The following is a 19163-nucleotide window of genomic DNA, read 5'->3' as shown; positions in this document are numbered from 1 at the left end:
ATCAGACTTCTACTATAAGGAAAAACAATGTCAAATTTTCCCCTCATGTGAACAGACATAAAACTCACTTTAATATCACTAAGAAACAATCCTTAAACTTGATAATATCAAACAGAGACACATTGTGGTGGTTAGAATGCAATTGGAGCCCACAATCTCAGGAGTGGCACTCTAAGAGGTGTAGCTTTGTTGGAGTGGTTACCGCTTTGTTGGAGGAAGTGTGTCGCGGTGGGGGTGGGCTTTAAGATTTCCTAGGCACTGGACGGATGCCTAACTCAGTGCTTCAGCCGGCTTCCTGTTGCCTGCAAGATATAGGACTCTCAGCTCCTTCTCCAGCACCATGTCTGCCTCCGTGCCATGACGATAAAGGACTGAGCCTCTGAACTGTAAACCAGTCACCCCAATTTAATGCTTTTCCTTTATAAGGGTGGCGGTGGCCATGGTGTCTCTTTACAGCAATAGAAACCCTAACTAAGACACACACTGAAGATGTGGTACCCCTAATAGAATGTGGTTGGTGCGGTGTGGGAGTCTTACTCCGCATAACTCCTGGTGGCTGTGGTGGATAGATAACGGGCAGCTATGGTTGACATTGGGGTAAGCATGTGCTTCGCTCTGTTGTGAGGTGTAATCGCTGACAACTACCAAGCACCTTGCCTTGAGGGTATTGTTTTTGTTTTTTTTTTTGTTTTTTTTGAGCCTTTGCACACATTTTCTCATTTAATACATGCAAGAATTCTTCTTCCCTTTCCAGAGGAGATATGCAGCCTTGGGCCAATCACGGCATTTGTTCAAGATGACACATTGGGTTGGGGATGGGTCAAAACTTGAACCCAAACCACCTAAACCCTGATCCTTGACTCGAACTGTGAAGGAAATGGAGGCCTCATTCATTCTCCTTTCTTTGCCGCTCACCTCTGACATGTTCAGACAGAGAATGAAAATCCAGAAACCCACATCTTATAATAGATCTGAAATCTAATCAAACCAGAGGGGAGAATAGACCAAAGGAGGCAGTGGACAGTAGACGTGTTCCTAACCATCTCTAATGAGCATGCTCATGGAGTCACTGGGCCCACTGGTTCCCCACCCTTTCCAAGGGTCAGGACTGATGCCAGGTTCTCCTCAGATCTACGTATTTTTGGTGAACCAACCCAACTACTGACTGCAGTTACAATAAACACTCTTTTCCAGGCCAGCGACGTGAGTCTATAAGATTAATATATCAGGGTGTGTGCCTGGTGCCTCCTTCTGTGAAGTGGCAGCTGAGGAGATGCCTACGCTTGCCATAGCTGATGAGAAACCCAAGGAAGGAGTCAAGACTGGGAACAATAACATGAATTTCAAGGTGGTGGGCATGGTGGCTCTGTGGGACAAGTTAGGATGAAGAATCAAACACCACTAGTAAACTAAGGAAAGCCTATGTGAATGTTAGCTATTTGTTAAGGAGGTGGGTGAGATTCTAGTCTAGGAGCAACATCGATGACACAGCCACACCTGCACAGCTGGGAACGCAGATGAAGACGATGGTTGTGTCCAGCAGCAGACAGGAGTGTCTGCTAAAAAGAGAATCTGCTGCCGGGCGGTGGTGGCGCACGCCTTTAATCCCAGCACTTGGGAGGCAGAGGCAGGTGAATCTCTGTGAGTTCGAGACCAGCCTGGTCTACAAGAGCTAGTTCCAGGACAGGCTCCAAAGCCACAGAGAAACCCTGTCTCGAAAAACCAAGAGAATCTGCTGCTTTACTCCAGGACTGTGTTGAGTACATTCTCAACTAGAGAGCCTCCGTTTGCTCCTAAACAGCTCAGGTTTCTCTTTTTTTTCATTTCTCCTTCACCCTCTTTTATTAGACACAAGCATATTGTGTATCCTTCCTTCCTTCCTTCCTTCCTTCCTTCCTTCCTTCCTTCCTTCCTTCCTTCCTTCCTTCCTTTTTCGAACTAAATAACCAGTGCTCTATTTTGTTCAACATCAGATGGAGCTGGTGTGGGAGAAGGCACCAGCTCTGTGAACATGCCTCTTCCTCCGTTAGTGGCATGCTTGTTCTGCTCTCCTCTTAAAAATCAAGTAAGGGATTTTGCTCTCAGTGATTGAATTAAAAAGCTCAATGACATACACTGCCTGCATACTCTGCTCACTTGGAGACTTTCAATGTTTTTCAATTATCGTCATGGAATCAAAGACAAATTTGTAACTTTTTTGTAAGTAGCTGTTACATGTAGGGCAACCTGTCTTAAGTAGGGGTAAATTATACTGGACAAGAATGAATCCTTGAATCCCTTTAAGTCAAGTATCTTCTTGTTTAAATAAACTTATTTTTAAAAAGATTTATATGATATATAAATATATTATATATATATAATATATATATATATATTAGCAAAAGAACTTTAAAGCAAAATCTACAACAATAAAGGGAACAATTTGGCCTCTAAACCAAATACCAAGTCATTCCAGTCAGTTCAAAAAGATATCTACAGGAGCCGGGCGGTGGTGGCGCACGCCTTTAATCCCAGCACTTGGGAGGCAGAGGCAGGCGGATCTCTGTGAGTTCGAGACCAGCCTGGTCTACAAGAGCTAGTTCCAGGACAGGCTCCAAAAACCACAGAGAAACCCTGTCTCGAAAAACAAAACAAAACAAAACAAAACAAAAAAACAAACAAACAAAAAAAAAAAGATATCTACAACTCAAGGAAACAGTGGATGCAACTGTTGGAAAGATTCATACTTAGCATAAAGCCCAAGGCCACTTCCTGTGGGAAACACAGTGACTTATTCCTCCATACAAACGTTCCCAGCAAATGATGCCTTGCTGGGGCTGACTGCACAGTCACCTTCAGGAGCTGTGCAAGCAAAGAGGAAACACGTTGTCTAGAAAAAATAGACTATTTCCTTTTAATTCCCCTCCGAAGCAGAGCGATTCTTCTTCTGAGAAGAAACTGGGGGCTTGCTGCAATGCGCCGCACAAAAACCTTCCAGTCGCACAGCCAATAAAAGTTAGAAGCCAGGCGAGTCAGAAAGGGTCCCACAGCTGTTCCCAGGAAGCCAGGATCTCCATGGTTGATACTTCCCAGACACTATCACCCGGCATGAAGATCATATGTCTAGAATCCAGGTACCCTCCAAGAAAAAAGAACCCCTTTAGAAAAGCACTGCACACACCCTTGACATGCTCTGGATTTAAGAGGAACAGCTGTGCTGGGCGATGGTGGCGCACGCCTTTAATCCCAGCACTCGGGAGGCAAAGGCAGGCGGATCTCTGTGAGTTCGAGACCAGCCTGGTCTACAGAGCTAGTTCTGGGACAGGCTCCAAAGCCACAGAGAAACCCTGTCTCGAAAAACCAAAAGAAAAAAAAAAAAAAAAAAAAAGAGGAACAGCTGTGTGTGCCACCAAGGAAGTGGGTATAAACTGGAGGGCTCTGGAGCACAGCAGTGGGCTGCAACCCACTCACCGACCGGTGCCAGGGCTGTGGAAAGTTTCTGAGGAGAACAGACGTGACTAAGGTCCACGAAGGTTAAACTCCGAGGATATTAGAGGAGTGGCTGATCAGGACCCCTGAGAGGGTCACATATCAGATCTGCATTACGATTCATAACAGCAGCAAAATTACAGTTATGAAGTAGCAACGAAATAATTGTATGGTTGCGGTCCCCACATGAGGGATGGTACTGAAGGGTCACAGCGTTCGAAAGCTGAGAATCACCGCATCAGAGGGTACCCCAAAGGCATTAGGAATGGAAAGCAGAGCCTTACAACAACTGGTTGACTTTCTCTTAAACAGCGTACAACTTATTTCCTTGTAGTCCTGCTAATCCTAAGACTTCAAAGGTCTCATCTATTGACTATTCTGTTGCCTACTAGCAAAAGTATGCAGGTCTCTCTTGTTGATTCATCCAGAGGATGGGGTGCCCTTTCGGAGCTCAGATGCTTAGGAAATAGCAAGCCTATGTGCACTAGCAGCCTAGCTCGCACTGTGCTCTCTAGAGTGGAACCGTGGTAAGTTTGTGGTTCTTTCCAGGTTACTGACCCATGAGTACAGCTAAGAAGACCGACACCATCCGGTTACAGTGTGAGCTGTCCGAGGACACTCAGACAGGACCAGACTTCCAACCAATGAAAGGACCTGAAGTTAAGAAGCCTTCCAATTCTAGGCCGTGAATTTTAGAGGTGTGGCTAAATGCTGAGGTCCTCTTAGCAGACACGCTCTGCTCTGCCCTGTCCATACTCATGGCCTGAAGAACAGTGAGCACAATGAAACAGTTGATGATTCATACTACTGTGCTCCCAGAACACAGATGTAGCAGCAACAGATAACGATATGTACAACACAGGTAACACACCCCACTGTTTATAGAACCCACACCTGCAATGTGATCCATAGCTCAGGGGAACACATTTCACAATATTAAAAAGCAAGCAAACAAACAAAACAAATGTACTCGGAAACAAGTAACAAGAATGTTTCTCTGCGCAGCAGGATGAGGTGGGGGTGGAAGGATTGGAGACAGTTAATTGTCCACAAACATTTGGAGGCTTACTGTGAATGAAGTGGGGGCGGGGGTACGTATTTCCGGAGAGACAGGGGGTGGTTCTTAAGTCCTGAGCATTTGTGTGAGGAAGAGGTGGCCTGGGGGCAGTGTGATTCCTTTGTTTAAGGCAATGGGGCATAGAGTGGAGGATGGCCTGGGAGATAAGCCTGGGGGAGAATTCCCTCACTGGAAAACAGACTCCATAAAATGCCTTTACTTTTAAGGTTCCACTGCAATGCGTAAGATGTTTTTAATCTAAAGATCATCTCTGGCTCCTTGTGCTAAGAAATCTAATCCCAACACATGCGGCGCGGAGGAGGAAAAAAAAACACAAGATGAATAAATTAAATGAAAGGCAACACCGAGGTATAAATAGAAAATGAAGCAGAAAGCAGCAAACTAAGGCGGGAAATGCAACCCAGCAGGGCAGGAAAGAAACGGTAAAAGGTGGAGGGAGGCGGAGCCAACCGGAGCAGCGCTTTGGGGGAGGAGAGGCAAAGAAGTAGATAGGCTGGGGCCAGGCAACACCTGCCACCTTCTTGAGAAACAGCTTCCTTTACCCTGTCCGTGAAAAGACTTTCCAGGGAACGTGGGTCACGTGCCTGGCACCGAGGCCTCTGTAGTCCCTATGTAGAATGACAATTAAGGCTGGGGCTGCTGGAGATCACACCTCTTTCCTGAAGAAACCAATGTGATAAAGGGCATGCAAAGCATCAGAAAATGAGACGAGGCCAAAGCAAAAGCCAGAGAGGAAACCGCAAAGATAAAAACACTTTATCTCATTCATGTTTCATCTGAATTTTATCACCATCGTAATCAGCTTCTGAGGACTCCTAGTGAGTTTAACTCCAGTTACTCAACCTGTAAACAAATCATCCCTGTGGCCCCTGGCAGGAAGAGTGGAGACTCCTTTGAAGTGGGAAGAGAGAGGAAGGAGTCACCTCCAGGGAGCAGAGGCAGGGAGCTCTGGAACCAAACAGTAAGAAACATCATAGGTCCTGTGCCTCAAAGATCTTCCAAAGATTCTAGCATGCCAGAAGTTACCAATTCGCGTCATTCATGAAACACAACTTTCTTTTTCATTTTATTATTATTTTTTTTAAAAAAACAAAACAAAACATTCTTTTCCTTTTAAGAAAAGGGAAAAGTGTATCTCAGTACTCACCCATTTTCTAGGTCTGCCTCTTGGCCGCTTCTCTCCAATGGCCTCTGCTTTCTGAAAAAAAAAAAAATCGAAAAGGAAGTCATGTAGTCTCCTGCCTGACATTATTTACAAGTGCTGGGCCAACAGCTCTGCTTCCAGGTAGAATGTTCTGGACTGCAGATGAAGTATCAAGACTGTCTGAACAACCTCTTCCTCTTGTACACTTCCTCTTCGGTGTGATTCAGTGGCTGCTTCTTGCTCACTGTTGGCTGAATGATAAAGAGGTATCTATGAAACCCCCTCACCACAAAGGACTCCCATGGAGTGACCTCCTCTGAGATGCCTGACTTCGCTCTTGGGAAATCCCCCTCGCCTTTGTTTCTGATCAGACAAAAGAAATATTCCCGCATCCCATAATTTATGCAAATTAATATTTTACAGCACAAACATTCTTTCAATGGTCAAGACTCTCCAATTACAACTAGCTACAAAAGTTAATATACACACATTGATTTTAAATAATAAAGCAGTTCTCTCTAGACTGGTATGGAAAGCAAGTCTGTACATAAGAAATACCACATAAACACTTTAATAAGAAACAGTGAACATCTACCAACTTCTGCATGGCTAATTTCCTGTTCTCTGTCCAAAACGATCACCTGCTTATCAGTTGCCTGATCTATAGATAGGTAGGTAGGTAGGTAGGTAGGTAGATAGATGATAGAAAGATGGATAGATGATAGGTAGGTAGGTAGGTAGGTAGGTAGATAGATGATAAATAAAGAATTTTTAAAAACAGCAAAAATCAACAATAGTTGTCCCAGAGATCTAAACCATAGCGACACAAAGGTTATCAAAGTGGGCATTATTAACAATAACTCTTCACTCAACATGAGTCTGACCTGACTCTACTTGCTGTTATTTTTAGAGATTGTTTCATTGCTATATTGCATAGAATTTTCTGATACCAGCTATTTATTTCTATTCTAGTTCCAATTTCACATTCGTAAAGCAATTAGTCTTAGTCACCCCTTACTCCATTCCCTAAGTGTGTCAATGCACACACAGACATCTCTCTTTTATAAAAAAGCGCACGTTTATACTTTTCTGAATAAGGGAATCTGAGTACTTATTGTTTGTGCATAAGAATTATACACAAAAATTATATTCAAGACCTCTCATGCAAGAATCTAGGCAGACTGAATCAGGACAACTTGTTTGGCAATGTGGTTTTACCTGAGCCTACAGCCAGTGGGTCTTGGCGCAGTGATGCTAAAATGAGACATTTAAAGCCTACGTTGACAAACACAACCTTCCTTTCTTCAACTTATCTAATAAAAGCAGATAAACATAAATGACAAGATAAATAGATGATTGATAGAGAAATAGCTGGATGGCCGAATAGACAGACAGACAGACAGACAGACAGATAAAAAGATGGATGGTTGAATGAATGGATAGATAGATATAGATAGATAGATAGATAGATAGATAGATAGATAGATAGATAGATAGATAGATGGCAGTTTGATAGATAATTGACAGGCAATCTGATGATACCTGCATTGCTATCACAATTGTCAGAAGCTCTATATGATTATAATGTTACCTCAAATTTATTAAGCATTAAAAACACTCTGGTCTAAGTTGGGTACATATGTCACTTTATTCCTTATAGCAGGCTTGTAATAGGAGCATGATGATTTCATTTACTTTGCAGATGAGTGACTAAATCCTAGATGTGTTAGGTCATACATCATGCCTGTAAGTGATGGGAATGAGATTTGAACCCAGCTCTGTCTGACTTTTAAACCTCTTCCCAGTACTGGAGAAGGCCCTGGTAACAGAGCCATTGACTTGGCTTGTTTTTGAGAATGAAAAGAAATTCAGTAGCTCATAGCATCTTTCACTGTCAGGATTGGCTGTCGATGTTCCCAGCTTTGTTGGAGGTCAACCAGGGATTTCTTTATGGTCAAAGTTAGTGCCCTGCCTCACCTTTAGTCACGAGAGCATGGATTTTAAGGTATGTGCAAGCTGGGGATGACCAGAAAAACACACAATCTTTCTCAATTGTCCCCTGGAGGGACATGAAGGTGTCATGCTTTGGAAAGCTTAGGTCGGAAGACCTTTCTCAGATAGTCTAGCTCTATGACTGGGGATAGGTCCCTGGAAGCCTTGATTTTTATTTCCTCTGCAAAGTGGAGACGAGCTTTGAGGGGACATCAAGGCCTTTGGGACTGCCCATCCTAAACAAGATCCTCCAGAACGTCTTTTCATACCTAACAAGATAGAAGGCTTAAAAGGTAGTTTCCCTTCAGGTTATTCCAATCCCACAGACAAGTATGCTCAAGCGTCTCCTTTAGAAGGCAGCTCTGAAGGAGTGTCTGGCTGGTATACAGTGAGTTAGGAGGGCTCACAGGCCCAGCGCTCTGGAGTGGATCTTTGGAAGTAACTATAAGATAATTGTACTGAGTTTACCCAGTAATGAATTACAGGAACATGAAACAGAAGTCCTTTCTAATGGGAACTGGGTGGTCCTTGGGCTGGCAGGGAGGCTGCTATTAACCTTGAAGGTAACAGTGCTCTACCAGGGATTTCTGTATAATTCTCACATCCTGGGAGCTATGATATGACCTGAGTGTATCTGAAATCTCCCGAAGACAAGGAGTTCTCTAAAAAGGGCTTCTCTGCATTTTCAAGACAGAGAAAACAGATCTCTCAAAGAGAGAGGGGAGAGGAAGCCTTGCAAACCGATAACTTTTAAATGACTATCCCGTTTACAAAAAGCCCATTGAGAAATAAAATTCATACCATTAACAAAAGGGCACAAGACCGCGATTATCACTTCAACTTGTCAAAAGTAAACTTGCTCTTTGGTCATGGAGGCTGGTGTCCCATGTAAACTGAAACCCTCTTCTGAGATGACATCTAGAAGCAACAAGCTGGCTGCACTGTGTGGTCCCTATCTGGGAGGCTTGATTGTTCTCTAAAACCCACATTACTGAACTGCTCTGATCAAACTTCACAAAGTCTGCAAAACAAGCTGGGGTTTTTGTGTGTAAACGAGGTTTGCTTCAGGATGTTCAGATACTGGAAAACTGTAGTTTTAACAGTCTCTCTCTCTCTCTCTGTGTGTGTGTGTGTGTGTGTTCAATGCTCTTTGGAGCACTGTCTTTCAGAGAAGGAAAACAAATCATGGAGAGTATTTTTTAAGACATCAACATACACAAAACGGTAAAAGCAAATGTTTGCCTTGTCTTTGCTGGGATGAGCTTTGGTTCTGTATTCCATACATGTATAATTGAGACCTACCTAGTTCTAAGTGTTTTTGGCTTTTATAGAGGGCTGCAGGGAGAACCAGTAGGTTTTCTGCCTTTGTGAAAACTGAAATTTCAGACCTTTGCCAGCACCATGACACGTGTCCACACCCCTCACGCCACAGCTGACTCCAGCTTTCATCCTCTGCGCTCCCCATTAGATTCTGCCTGCCTTTGTAAGGCGCCTCATTCAGAATTGTGCCCTAGACTTCAGATGTTTAGAAGCAGCTTCATGAAAATGGGGGAGGGGGATGCTACAGAAAAGATACACTTCTTCCTTTAAAAAGTGCTGGGTACCCTGCCCTGTGGGAAGTCCAAAGACCATCCACCTCCATCCCGGTCTAGTAAGGTGAGCATCCAAACTGCCTAGGCTCCCACAAAGCCAGTACGTGCAGTAGGATCAAAAACCCATTGCCATTGTTAGGGCTGACGAGGGAGGGGGACTTGATTGGGGGAGGGAAATGGGAGGTGGTGGTGGGGAGGAGGCAGAAATCTTTAATAAATAAATAAATAAACAATAAAATCTTTTTTAAAAATTAAAAAAAAAGTGCTGGGTAGTCGAAGCTCGTGAGTATATTCCATATTTTAAAACACTTAAAAAAGAAATTTAGCCTGTAACCATCTCCCTTGAATTTGGAAAGGGGAATTATGGTTAGCACAGATATATTAGAGGTGGTATTCACTACCAGTTTGTGAAAGGAAGAAAAAAAGGGATAAGAGAAGGGAGGAAGGGGAGAGGAAGAAGAGAGACTGTGGGAAGTGAGGAGCCTGGGATCTGAAAAGCACTGGTGTTTTGTTTCTCCGTTACCATCAGAAGTTTGGTAGAACTTCAAAACCATCTCTAGTAGCCCTTTCATTTGACAAATAAGAATATATTTGGATTATTACAGTCCCCAAACTTGGTGGATTACTGGGGGGCCCAAAGTCTCTGCGTATTCCTGGCAGAAGACACACATTTTTCTGCTCTCCTGTCTTAGAGAGAGCTGCACTTCAAGTTACCCCTACTTTTAACCCAGTCTGTATCTCAAGTCATTGAGGAAGATGACAGAAACCAACTTTGTGGTTGGTAGTATAGGACACCCTGGTCAGCCCCCAGAGTGAGAAGGATGAGGGTTGGAAGAGTTCAACACTGGGCATGTGTCGGTCTGCAATTGTGAATCAGTGTTATCACTTGTGCAGACCACAGCGAGAATTAAAGAAGGAATCTATTCGCAAAGGACCGGGCAAGACTGCAGTGTGGCACAGACAGATGTACTACCACTCCACTATGCCGAACACCGCCCTCACCAAGAGTCCCCGCCTGTCTGCAGCTCTCACGGTGGCAACTTCTCCTTTCCACTTTGTGGGAGATTCTGTGCCCACCTTCCCAGGGAGCAGACCCTAGACTCAGCCTAATGTCAAGACATTTTCTTAGCCGGGCGATGGTGGCGCGCGCCTTTAATCCCAGCACTTGGGAGGCAGAGGCAGGCAGATCTCTGGGAGTTCGAGACCAGCCTGGTCTACAAGAGCTAGTTCCAGGATAGGCTCCAAAACCACAGAGAAACCCTGTCTCGAAAAACAAAAACAAAACAACAACAAAAAAAGACATTTTCTTTGCTGGGATAGTCTCAGATATAAAACAGAAAGGCCATAGGCAAGGTGTGAGAAGAAGAAAGAATTTTTTTTTTTTAAGACCAAGAAAATAAAGTTTTGCCGGGCGGTGGTGGCGCACGCCTTTAATCCCAGCACTCGGGAGGCAGAGGCAGGCGGATCTCTGTGAGTTCGAGACCAGCCTGGTCTACAAGAGCTAGTTCCAGGATAGGCTCCAAAACCACAGAGAAACCCTGTCTCGAAAAACAAAAACAAAACAACAACAAAAAAAGACATTTTCTTTGCTGGAATAGTCTCAGATATAAAACAGAAAGGCCATAGGCAAGGTGTGAGAAGAAGAAAGAATTTTTTTTTTTTAAGACCAAGAAAATAAAGTTTTGCCGGGCGGTGGTGGCGCACGCCTTTAATCCCAGCACTCGGGAGGCAGAGGCAGGCGGATCTCTGTGAGTTCGAGACCACCCTGGTCTACAAGAGCTAGTTCCAGGATAGGCTCCAAAACCACAGAGAAACCCTGTCTCGAAAAACCAAAAAAAAAAAAAAAACAAAAAAACAAAAAAAAAGAAAATAAAGTTTTGAAAAGAAGAAGGCTCCTTAGGATACTGAGTAAGAGCAAAATATTTTTAGTATTCCTATTAAGACATGAACGGGAGCACTGGCTGGGACCTAAGAAACTAATTCAAGGCTAACTTCAGGTCAAGCTTAGACAGTTAGATAGGTATTCAATTTTTACAATTATAAATGCTCTCATCTTATTTTTGTGTTGTAGTGGGTGTTACCTACAAGCCAGATATCCCAACTTCAAACCAGGAGGTATGTGAACACAGAACAAGAACTAGGGATTTTCCAAAAAACCAACCGCATGGGTTGGTTTCATATATCTGTATTTTGAATTGTTTAAAAGACTGACCCCTGTTTGAATCCTATAGTTTGCAGAAATACAAGAATATATGAAACCTAAGGACATCCAATCAAAATCTACAAACATAAGTAATTTCACCCAGCTTCTCTCAAAACAAAAAACAAACAAACACAAAAAATCAAAAACAAAAACCATAAGCAGTGTAAGCCAATAGTCATTGGAACTGAATTCAACTGGACCAATCATTTGGAATAAACATCAAGTAAATTCTCATTTCACCATTTTGATAATCCAGTTCTGGATTTCCCAAGGTTATGCGCGATCATTTTTAGTCTTGAGAATTAGAAGAACATGTCCTCATCGGTTGCAGCTCACACTCAGTTATCCAAAGAAACCCTTACGTGAGTTCTCCTGTCAATATTTTTGCGTATGTCTGCTTCTACATACATATGCAGTAAGTTAAAACCAAGCACAACATTTTGGAAGAGTTCTTGTGTTCAGGGTTGGAGACGTTCCTACTCTAAATTGTTTCCCTACCTCTTCTGCAATCAAATAAAATAGCAGTGATGTAGTATAGAGGGTCCACAGCAAAGGCTGGGAGTGTGACTCAGTAGGAAGACACTGTCCTAGGATGTGCAGGGTCCTGGACTTCATTTCCAGGACTAAAGACAAACAAAGAAATAATAGAATATGCCATTCAAAGTTGTTCTGTGTGTTAGAGCCATAAAAATAAATATAAACCAGTTTAAAAATATGGCTGCCTGCCGGGCAGTGGTGGTGCACGCCTTTAATCCCAGCGTTCGGGAGGCAGAGGCAGGCGGATCTCTGGGAGTTCGAGGCCAGCCTGGTCTACAAGAGCTAGTTCCAGGACAGGAACCAAAAACTACGGAGAAACCTTGTCTCGGAAAAAAAAAAAAAAAAAAAAAATATATATATATATATATATATATATATGTATATATATCACTGCCTCTCTGTTCCCCTTTCTCTAACTGAGCAGATGCTCAGCTGAGAGACTTAGTGTTAGGGGTTCTTTTTTTTTTTTTTTAAATATTTATTTATTTATTTATTTATTTTGGTTTTTCGAGACAGGGTTTCTCTGTGGTTTTGGAGCCTGTCCTGGAACTAACTCTTATAGACCAGGCTGGTCTCGAACTCACAGAGATCCGCCTGCCTCTGCCTCCAGAGTGCTGGGATCAAAGGTGTGCGCCACCACTGCCCGTATTTATTTATTTATTTATTATGTATACAATAGTCTGTCTGTGTGTATGCCTGCAGGCCAGAAGAGGGCACCAGACCCCATTACAGATGGTTGTGAGCCACCATGTGGTTGCTGGGAATTGAACTCAGCACCTTTGGAAGAGCAGGCAATGCTCTTAACCTCTGAGCCATCTCTCCTGCCCTGTTAGGGGTTCTGAATTTCAGTTTCCACCCTCGTGTAAGCTGTGTGGTTCTCAGGGGAACTCTAGAAACTGTAAAAGAAATAAATAAATAAAAGTCGACTCACAAGACAAGACAGGTTGGAATGACTTAACCAGCACACGCTCTTCCTCAACCACCTCCTCTCCACAATGAACTGAAATGCAATAGGATCCCAGTCAGGAACATTCAGACCTGTTAAGACCCTGAGATAGGAATGAGCCAAGGATATAGGTCAACTAAAGTAAGGGAAACTCAGGAGGAAAGAGTCAAGAGTTCAGAGGGCTGGTGGGCACATGTCTTTCATCTCAGCACTCGGGAGGCAGAGGCAGGCGGATCTCTTTGAGTTCGTGGCCAGCATGGTCTACAAGAGCTAGTTCCAGGACAGGCTCCAAAACTACAGAGAAACCCTGACTTGAAAAAAAAAACAAAAAAAAAAAAACAAAAAAACCAATCCTGATGGATCTGAATCTCCCCTCTTTGCATCATGATCTCGGTTGACTTGATGACACTGTCATATGGTATTAACAGCTGCATTCAGGCTTTTCCATCCCAGGCAAAGTGAAGTTCAAAAAATACCAACTTCAAAACAAAATACCAACTTCTAATACCAAGACAGTGGAGGCAGCAGTTGCACCTTCCTCTATGACACAGTCTTAGGGTACTCTCTAGAGCCCTGAACCCTTCCTCCATGACCATGACACAGTCTTAGGGGTACTCTCTAGAGCCCTGTACTTTTCCTTCATGGCACCAGTCTTAGGGGTACTCTCTAGAGCCCCACACCCTTCCTCCATGACAGTCTTAGGGGTACTCTCTAGAGCCCCGCACCCTTCCTCCTGACAGTCTTAGGGGTACTCTCTAGAGCCCCGCACCCTTCCTCCACGACACAGTCTTAGGGGTACTCTCTAGAGCCCCGCACCCTTCCTCCATGACACAGTCTTAGGGGTACTCTCTAGAGCCCTGAATCTCACACAAGAGCTTCCCGCTCATTAACACACAGAGGGGTGCTAATTAAATCATATTAGCACTGTAGAAACTACAGGCTGGAACTTTATGATCACCCCCAATGTCATCTTTGACAGAGTCAAAGAAGGGTGCCTTTGGGCCTTCCAGGCTCAAAAGAAAATCCTTTCCTCACACAGCAACCAGACTCTGCAGTTAATATGAAATGGTAATTAAGACCCACCTCTTTTCTTTATTCCTAAAATGTCTGTGATTAATATTAGTAAAATTTTATGAGGAAAAAATCCTAATCAGTTCCAGAAATGCCAATGATGTGGAAAATGACCTGGTCTACAGAGTACCCAGGTAACTTCAGGGTTTATTTACAGTGTATATGAAGACGAAAAGGCATGTTTATTCTGAATGCATTAGTCAAAGCGTTCATACTTTACCCAGCTACAACTGTCATTCTATGCTCTGTCCCCTAGTCTGGCCATTATACCTCCAGCGAAAGGCAGGGGCTAAGCAAAATTCTAACGTTATGAAATGGGGGTACCTCCTGCTTGAAATCTTCCTATTAAAATTTAACCCAACCTCAGAAACACACTCACCCCTACAAGCACCTGAACAAGACCCACTTTGAAACTTGAAGATCTATCTGCTTGTGACCTGAAGCAGAGGACTTTAGTGTCAGCCCCTCCAGTTTTCTCTCCTGATTAGAAAGAATCAACAAAACCCTAAATATAAGGGAGATGATGCCTTCCTGTCCCCAAGCAAGCAAAATGGGAAAATACAGAGTATCTAGAGTAAGCCCAGCCAGTAGAGGAAACCAAAGCACAGCACAAAGATCAGAAGGTAGCCAATCAGAGGTGTACCTCGACCTAAAAACAAGAATGTGAAGGTAAAGGCACACACTTGCATACTCAGATAAACCACTTACTCTAGAAGGTGGCAACTTCTGATTTCTTTTTATTAAGGCTGCACTCAGACTGGAAGAGTTCCCAGGAAAGACTATTATGGACACACAAGGGTTATCCATGAAATTAGTTCTGATGGAAGAATAATTATCTTCTCTTCCATAAATTCTAAACATGACAAATTGCTTCTTTATAGATTTGTTTCTTGTACATATTACACAAATCAACTTTCTATTGAAATTTAAAGGATAGTCATATTAACAGTCGCTCATCCACCTGCTCTTGCAGCATTCTGCATGTATTGTCAAGTTTCTCACTGCTAATTTCCTAATGAGAAGTTTTGTTTTCAAGTGCCCCAAGGCCAGTTGCTCAGCCTAAGCATAAACTTAAAAGAAAAGAAAAAGTTCAAAGCAGCAAGAAAAATTTAAACAGCATTGTGAGGACTCTAGTGTGCATCACATCTCCTCAAGTATCTGCCGGGTGTGTGTGTGTGTGTGTGTGTGTGTGTGTGTGAGAGAGAGAGAGAGAGAGAGAGAGAGAGAGAGAGAGATTGATTCCCAGAGTGCAGAAAAAATATTCACTTAATTAATGATATTGAAGGCTTTCACATGTGCTCAACTCAGTCTAACAGGGTATTTTCATCTAGCATGTTTTGAACTGCATAACTCTTTCTAAAAAGGTTTTCAGTTTAAAATCATAATGAGCATAAGTCTTGTTAGAATACAATAAAATACAGTTAATAAGCTAACCATGTGTGTAGAGGCATAGGAACACCCTCCATAAAAACTGATTTAAAAGTGAAACCCTTTCACTTTTATCCATTCCAGGAATGACTTATCAATGCCCTCACTCAAATAAAGTATAATTTATAAAATTGAAGAAATAGTCGTGTTCTAAGCTAATGCATTTATTCACTTTTATTAAAAGAGGAACATTTGTAATAGAATTATAGGAAATAATTATACCTTGAAGAATAAAAGAGCTCAGAAAATGTCTTCTGGGGGGGGGGCTGTTTGTATTTTAGTGATTATACAAGTATGTGTCACACAAGGAGAATTACGGAAAGAGGACAGCCTAGTGAACCATCTGCAGATGTTATGACTAAAGCCATTGAATAACCAAACATGCTTGGAAATGGATAAGCTTTCTGTTGTTGTTTTGTTTTACACATTAAATCAGGCACAAGTCTTAACTTTCCGTTTGTCCATACAGATACTCTTAGTCCAAAATAAACTTTGTACAATGAACTTTGCAGAGTAGGAGAGCATGATGGGACCATTTCCACCTTGTCACTCAAGTGAAAGTGTTACACAGTGTCACATGAAGATGATAGCCCACCTTCCTTTTTATAATATCGGCAGAGCATTGATTTATGGTGAACTTCAAAGACTTCTTGAATGACATTATGATGAGGCATCTTAGGAGTGATTACATCGTATTTTAAGTATCTGCTGATGCCTACCAAGACACTCCTGGGCTGCCCCTGAAAGCAGAAGCACCACAGAAACACAACACAGAATCACTTGGTTTTGTTTGTTTTGAAGCCTGTTTTACTTCATTTATGAATAGAAGGCAGAGAAGGCACCTTTCCACCTGAGTGTGAATCATTACTTAAATAGCAAGGTTATTTAGAGATACCTGAGGGTTAATTGGTTAAATACTGACTACAAATCTGAACTTTAAAACACAGTTAATTCAAGTATTGGAGAAACCTGCTCTTTCAACTCTCTTCAAAAGTGTTAAACAACCAGAAGTCATAATTTCTTCCTCACTGAGAATCATCACATACAACGTGGTTAGTGGCTGCACTCACACACAGAATATTAATTCCCCAAAGACGAGCAGAGTCACCTTAAACAAATGCTGTATATTTGCATCTATTGAAAGAATATGTGGGGATTTATTTCTGATTTTTGCATCATTAGTTTCACCTACAGCACACACTCACAAATAAGATGCAAACTCTTTCCAGTTCAAGACCAAGAGTGACAGACAGTCTCCATCACTCCCCCACACAGGCCTTACTGTGGGCACTTCCTCTTTGGTAGCACACACAACCAACATGAAATTATTTTAAAGGTTCAACTTAAAATCTGTTTAAAAAAGACAAAAACAAATGTCAACTTTAATTGTGTTCTATCACACACCCTAAAATATTAAATAAGGCAAATATTGGTTTTTAAACCTCTTGTGGTTTGAGAGAATAACACTTTGGGAGAAACTTTCTTGACAATATTATCTTGCATGTTTGTCCCAAACAGTATACTTGATCACATTTAAAGCTGTAAAATTCATGAAACTTTTTTTCCAGTAACCCATAATTGGATTTTCTCTTTAATTAACATCTATTTGGCAAAGTACTTAGCTTTAATAGGGAGACTTGGTTTCCAGTTATCATGTAAATAAGCCCTGAATAAATTAATCTCAGTTCTGTTTTTTTCCTTAGGAAATTACGGGAACATCATCACCAGTCAAAATTCTAGCTTTGATTTATTATGAACTCGGTTGCCATTGGTGTAAATATTAAGGGTATCATTTCCACCCCAACCTACCCAGCCCCTTCCCCCACTCCACCCCTACCATCCTGTGCTTCCCAGCCCTTGAGATGTATGATTTGATGGCTCTTTTTGTTTGCCTAAAATCATTGTATCTCCAGGAAACTTTTAAAATAAGCACCAACACGGGGAAAAAAGAAAGAAAGAAAGAAAGAAAGAAAGAAAGAAAGAAAGAAAGAAAGAAAGAAAGAAAGAAAAGAAAAGGGGTTAAGACCCAATCTAGCAAATCTAGAAATGACGTCGTGGGTTGTTCAGCCAGAACCAATCCTGGTGTGTGGATTTAGATTGGGAAAATTACAGGGAGGTCATCGGCAACACTGGAAAAGCTTCAGCTCGAATTTCTCACCTTCTGCGCTGCTTTAGAAGGACTCTTGTTTTTGCTGCCTTTGGGTCTTCCCCTGGGTCTCTTAGGAGAGGGCTCACAGGTCGGCTCCTAAGGGTAGGGAGGAAAGAAAAGTTGTGGCTAAGACCGGCTGAAAGAGACTGACCCTGGCTCTGACTCTGCTTTCTGCATGTGTGGCTTAACCAGCCTGCTGGAAGTCATTCAGTTCATGCATAGTTGGATGATGGTGGCATAGCCATTGCAAAGGGGGGTGAGGGGCGGTGGCGGTATAACCATAGTTCGAAACCCAATGTTCAAAGAGGAAACTGCTTTACATGTGAAAAAAACTGGACAATATTTCAAAATCAAAATGATAGCAAAGCCCGAAAAAGTTGTATGTTCTGGAAAGTCACGTGTTTTTAAGGTACAAAGTTTACACGGCCATGCACTTGGCAACTCACAGAAATAATAAACATTTTATAGGACTACCACTACCCATTCTACCGGGATTTCAAACAACAGAAATAGAACCCAGCATCACAGCTAGCTGGAAAGATAGATGGACAGACGGAGAGGTCACTTCTATAGACCTGTGTTTCTTGTGGTTTAGGACTGAACCCACACATTCTGAGTGCAATATTGGAGCGATTATCCAAACTGTTCAGATCAGAATAATTCCATACCTCCTAAAAATTTCCAAATAATTATGGCAAATCTGAGGTGGGAGGTTTTGCTTGAATTATCTAGATAATTGCTTCAATTCTCCACTTCCTTTTGGAGAGACAGGCATAGTCTCCCGTCGAAATTTAAATATCTTTTTACAAAAATAAACATGTTGTTTCCCAAATTTTTTAAAAAGAAAGTCTTTGTGGGGTGGGCTGGAAAGAAAAGTGGGGGGAGACGAGAGAGGAATGTAAGTGTCTGGGAAGGAGCAACTGAACCAGCCAGGTCACCAGGTATATCAACGCTTTCCTTTATTGGGTGCCAGGATAAGTAGCCAATACTCAAGCAGTTAGGAAAACGTGATGATTGATACTCCGGGGACGCAGAACGTCTCTCCGGGGTGAATCATCTCCTCTCATTTCATTCAGATTGGGTGCCTAAACGAAACTAATTACAACTCCTGTAAGCTCCCAATGGAAGTTCGCGTGGGGGAAAGTTTCTTGGAAACGTCCATTAGATACTCGCGCCAGTGGGCACTTAGAGCAATCACATCGGAAACACATTTTTCTTTGTGAGCTCGGCCTTTACTTAAGGTAAAAGCTCCCAGTCACCTCCGGATCCCCTTGCGTTTTCTTTTAGACTTTTTTTTTAATTGGGGGGGGGGTGCGATTAGCAGAATTCGTTAAAGCTGGGTGACTGGTGGGAAGCAGGAGGGTAGAGCGGAGACTTCCTTGGAGGTGTAAACAGGCTCCAAAAGCACACTAAAGTGTCGCTAAGGGCAGAGCGGGAAAACTCGGAGGCCTCTAGATTGGCTTATTTCCTTTGATGATTTCAAAAAGGTACACCCCTCGTTTTTTCTAAAACACCCTGGCAATCATTCTTCGATTTCCTACCTAGCGCCCGGGGG

General features: G+C 42.5%; 1 protein-coding gene across 1 annotated transcript in view; it reads right to left on the bottom strand.

Annotated features, from left to right (window-relative positions):
* The window catches only part of Hmga2 (high mobility group AT-hook 2), a 117446-nt gene that overhangs the window by 96788 nt on the left and 1495 nt on the right, over positions 1 to 19163 (bottom strand). The window contains exons 2-3 of the mRNA XM_057758122.1: positions 17618 to 17704; positions 5694 to 5744 (exon numbers count right to left, since the gene is read on the bottom strand). Coding sequence (XP_057614105.1) covers positions 5694 to 5744; positions 17618 to 17704 — 138 coding nt within the window. The remainder of the gene's footprint in view (positions 1 to 5693; positions 5745 to 17617; positions 17705 to 19163) is intronic.

The sequence above is a fragment of the Chionomys nivalis genome, chromosome 25 (assembly GCF_950005125.1).
Source record: "Chionomys nivalis chromosome 25, mChiNiv1.1, whole genome shotgun sequence".
NCBI classification, from domain to species: domain Eukaryota; kingdom Metazoa; phylum Chordata; class Mammalia; order Rodentia; family Cricetidae; genus Chionomys; species Chionomys nivalis.
The sequence above is the reverse complement of the archived record's forward strand: the minus strand, read 5'-3'. Positions and strand labels throughout refer to the sequence as shown.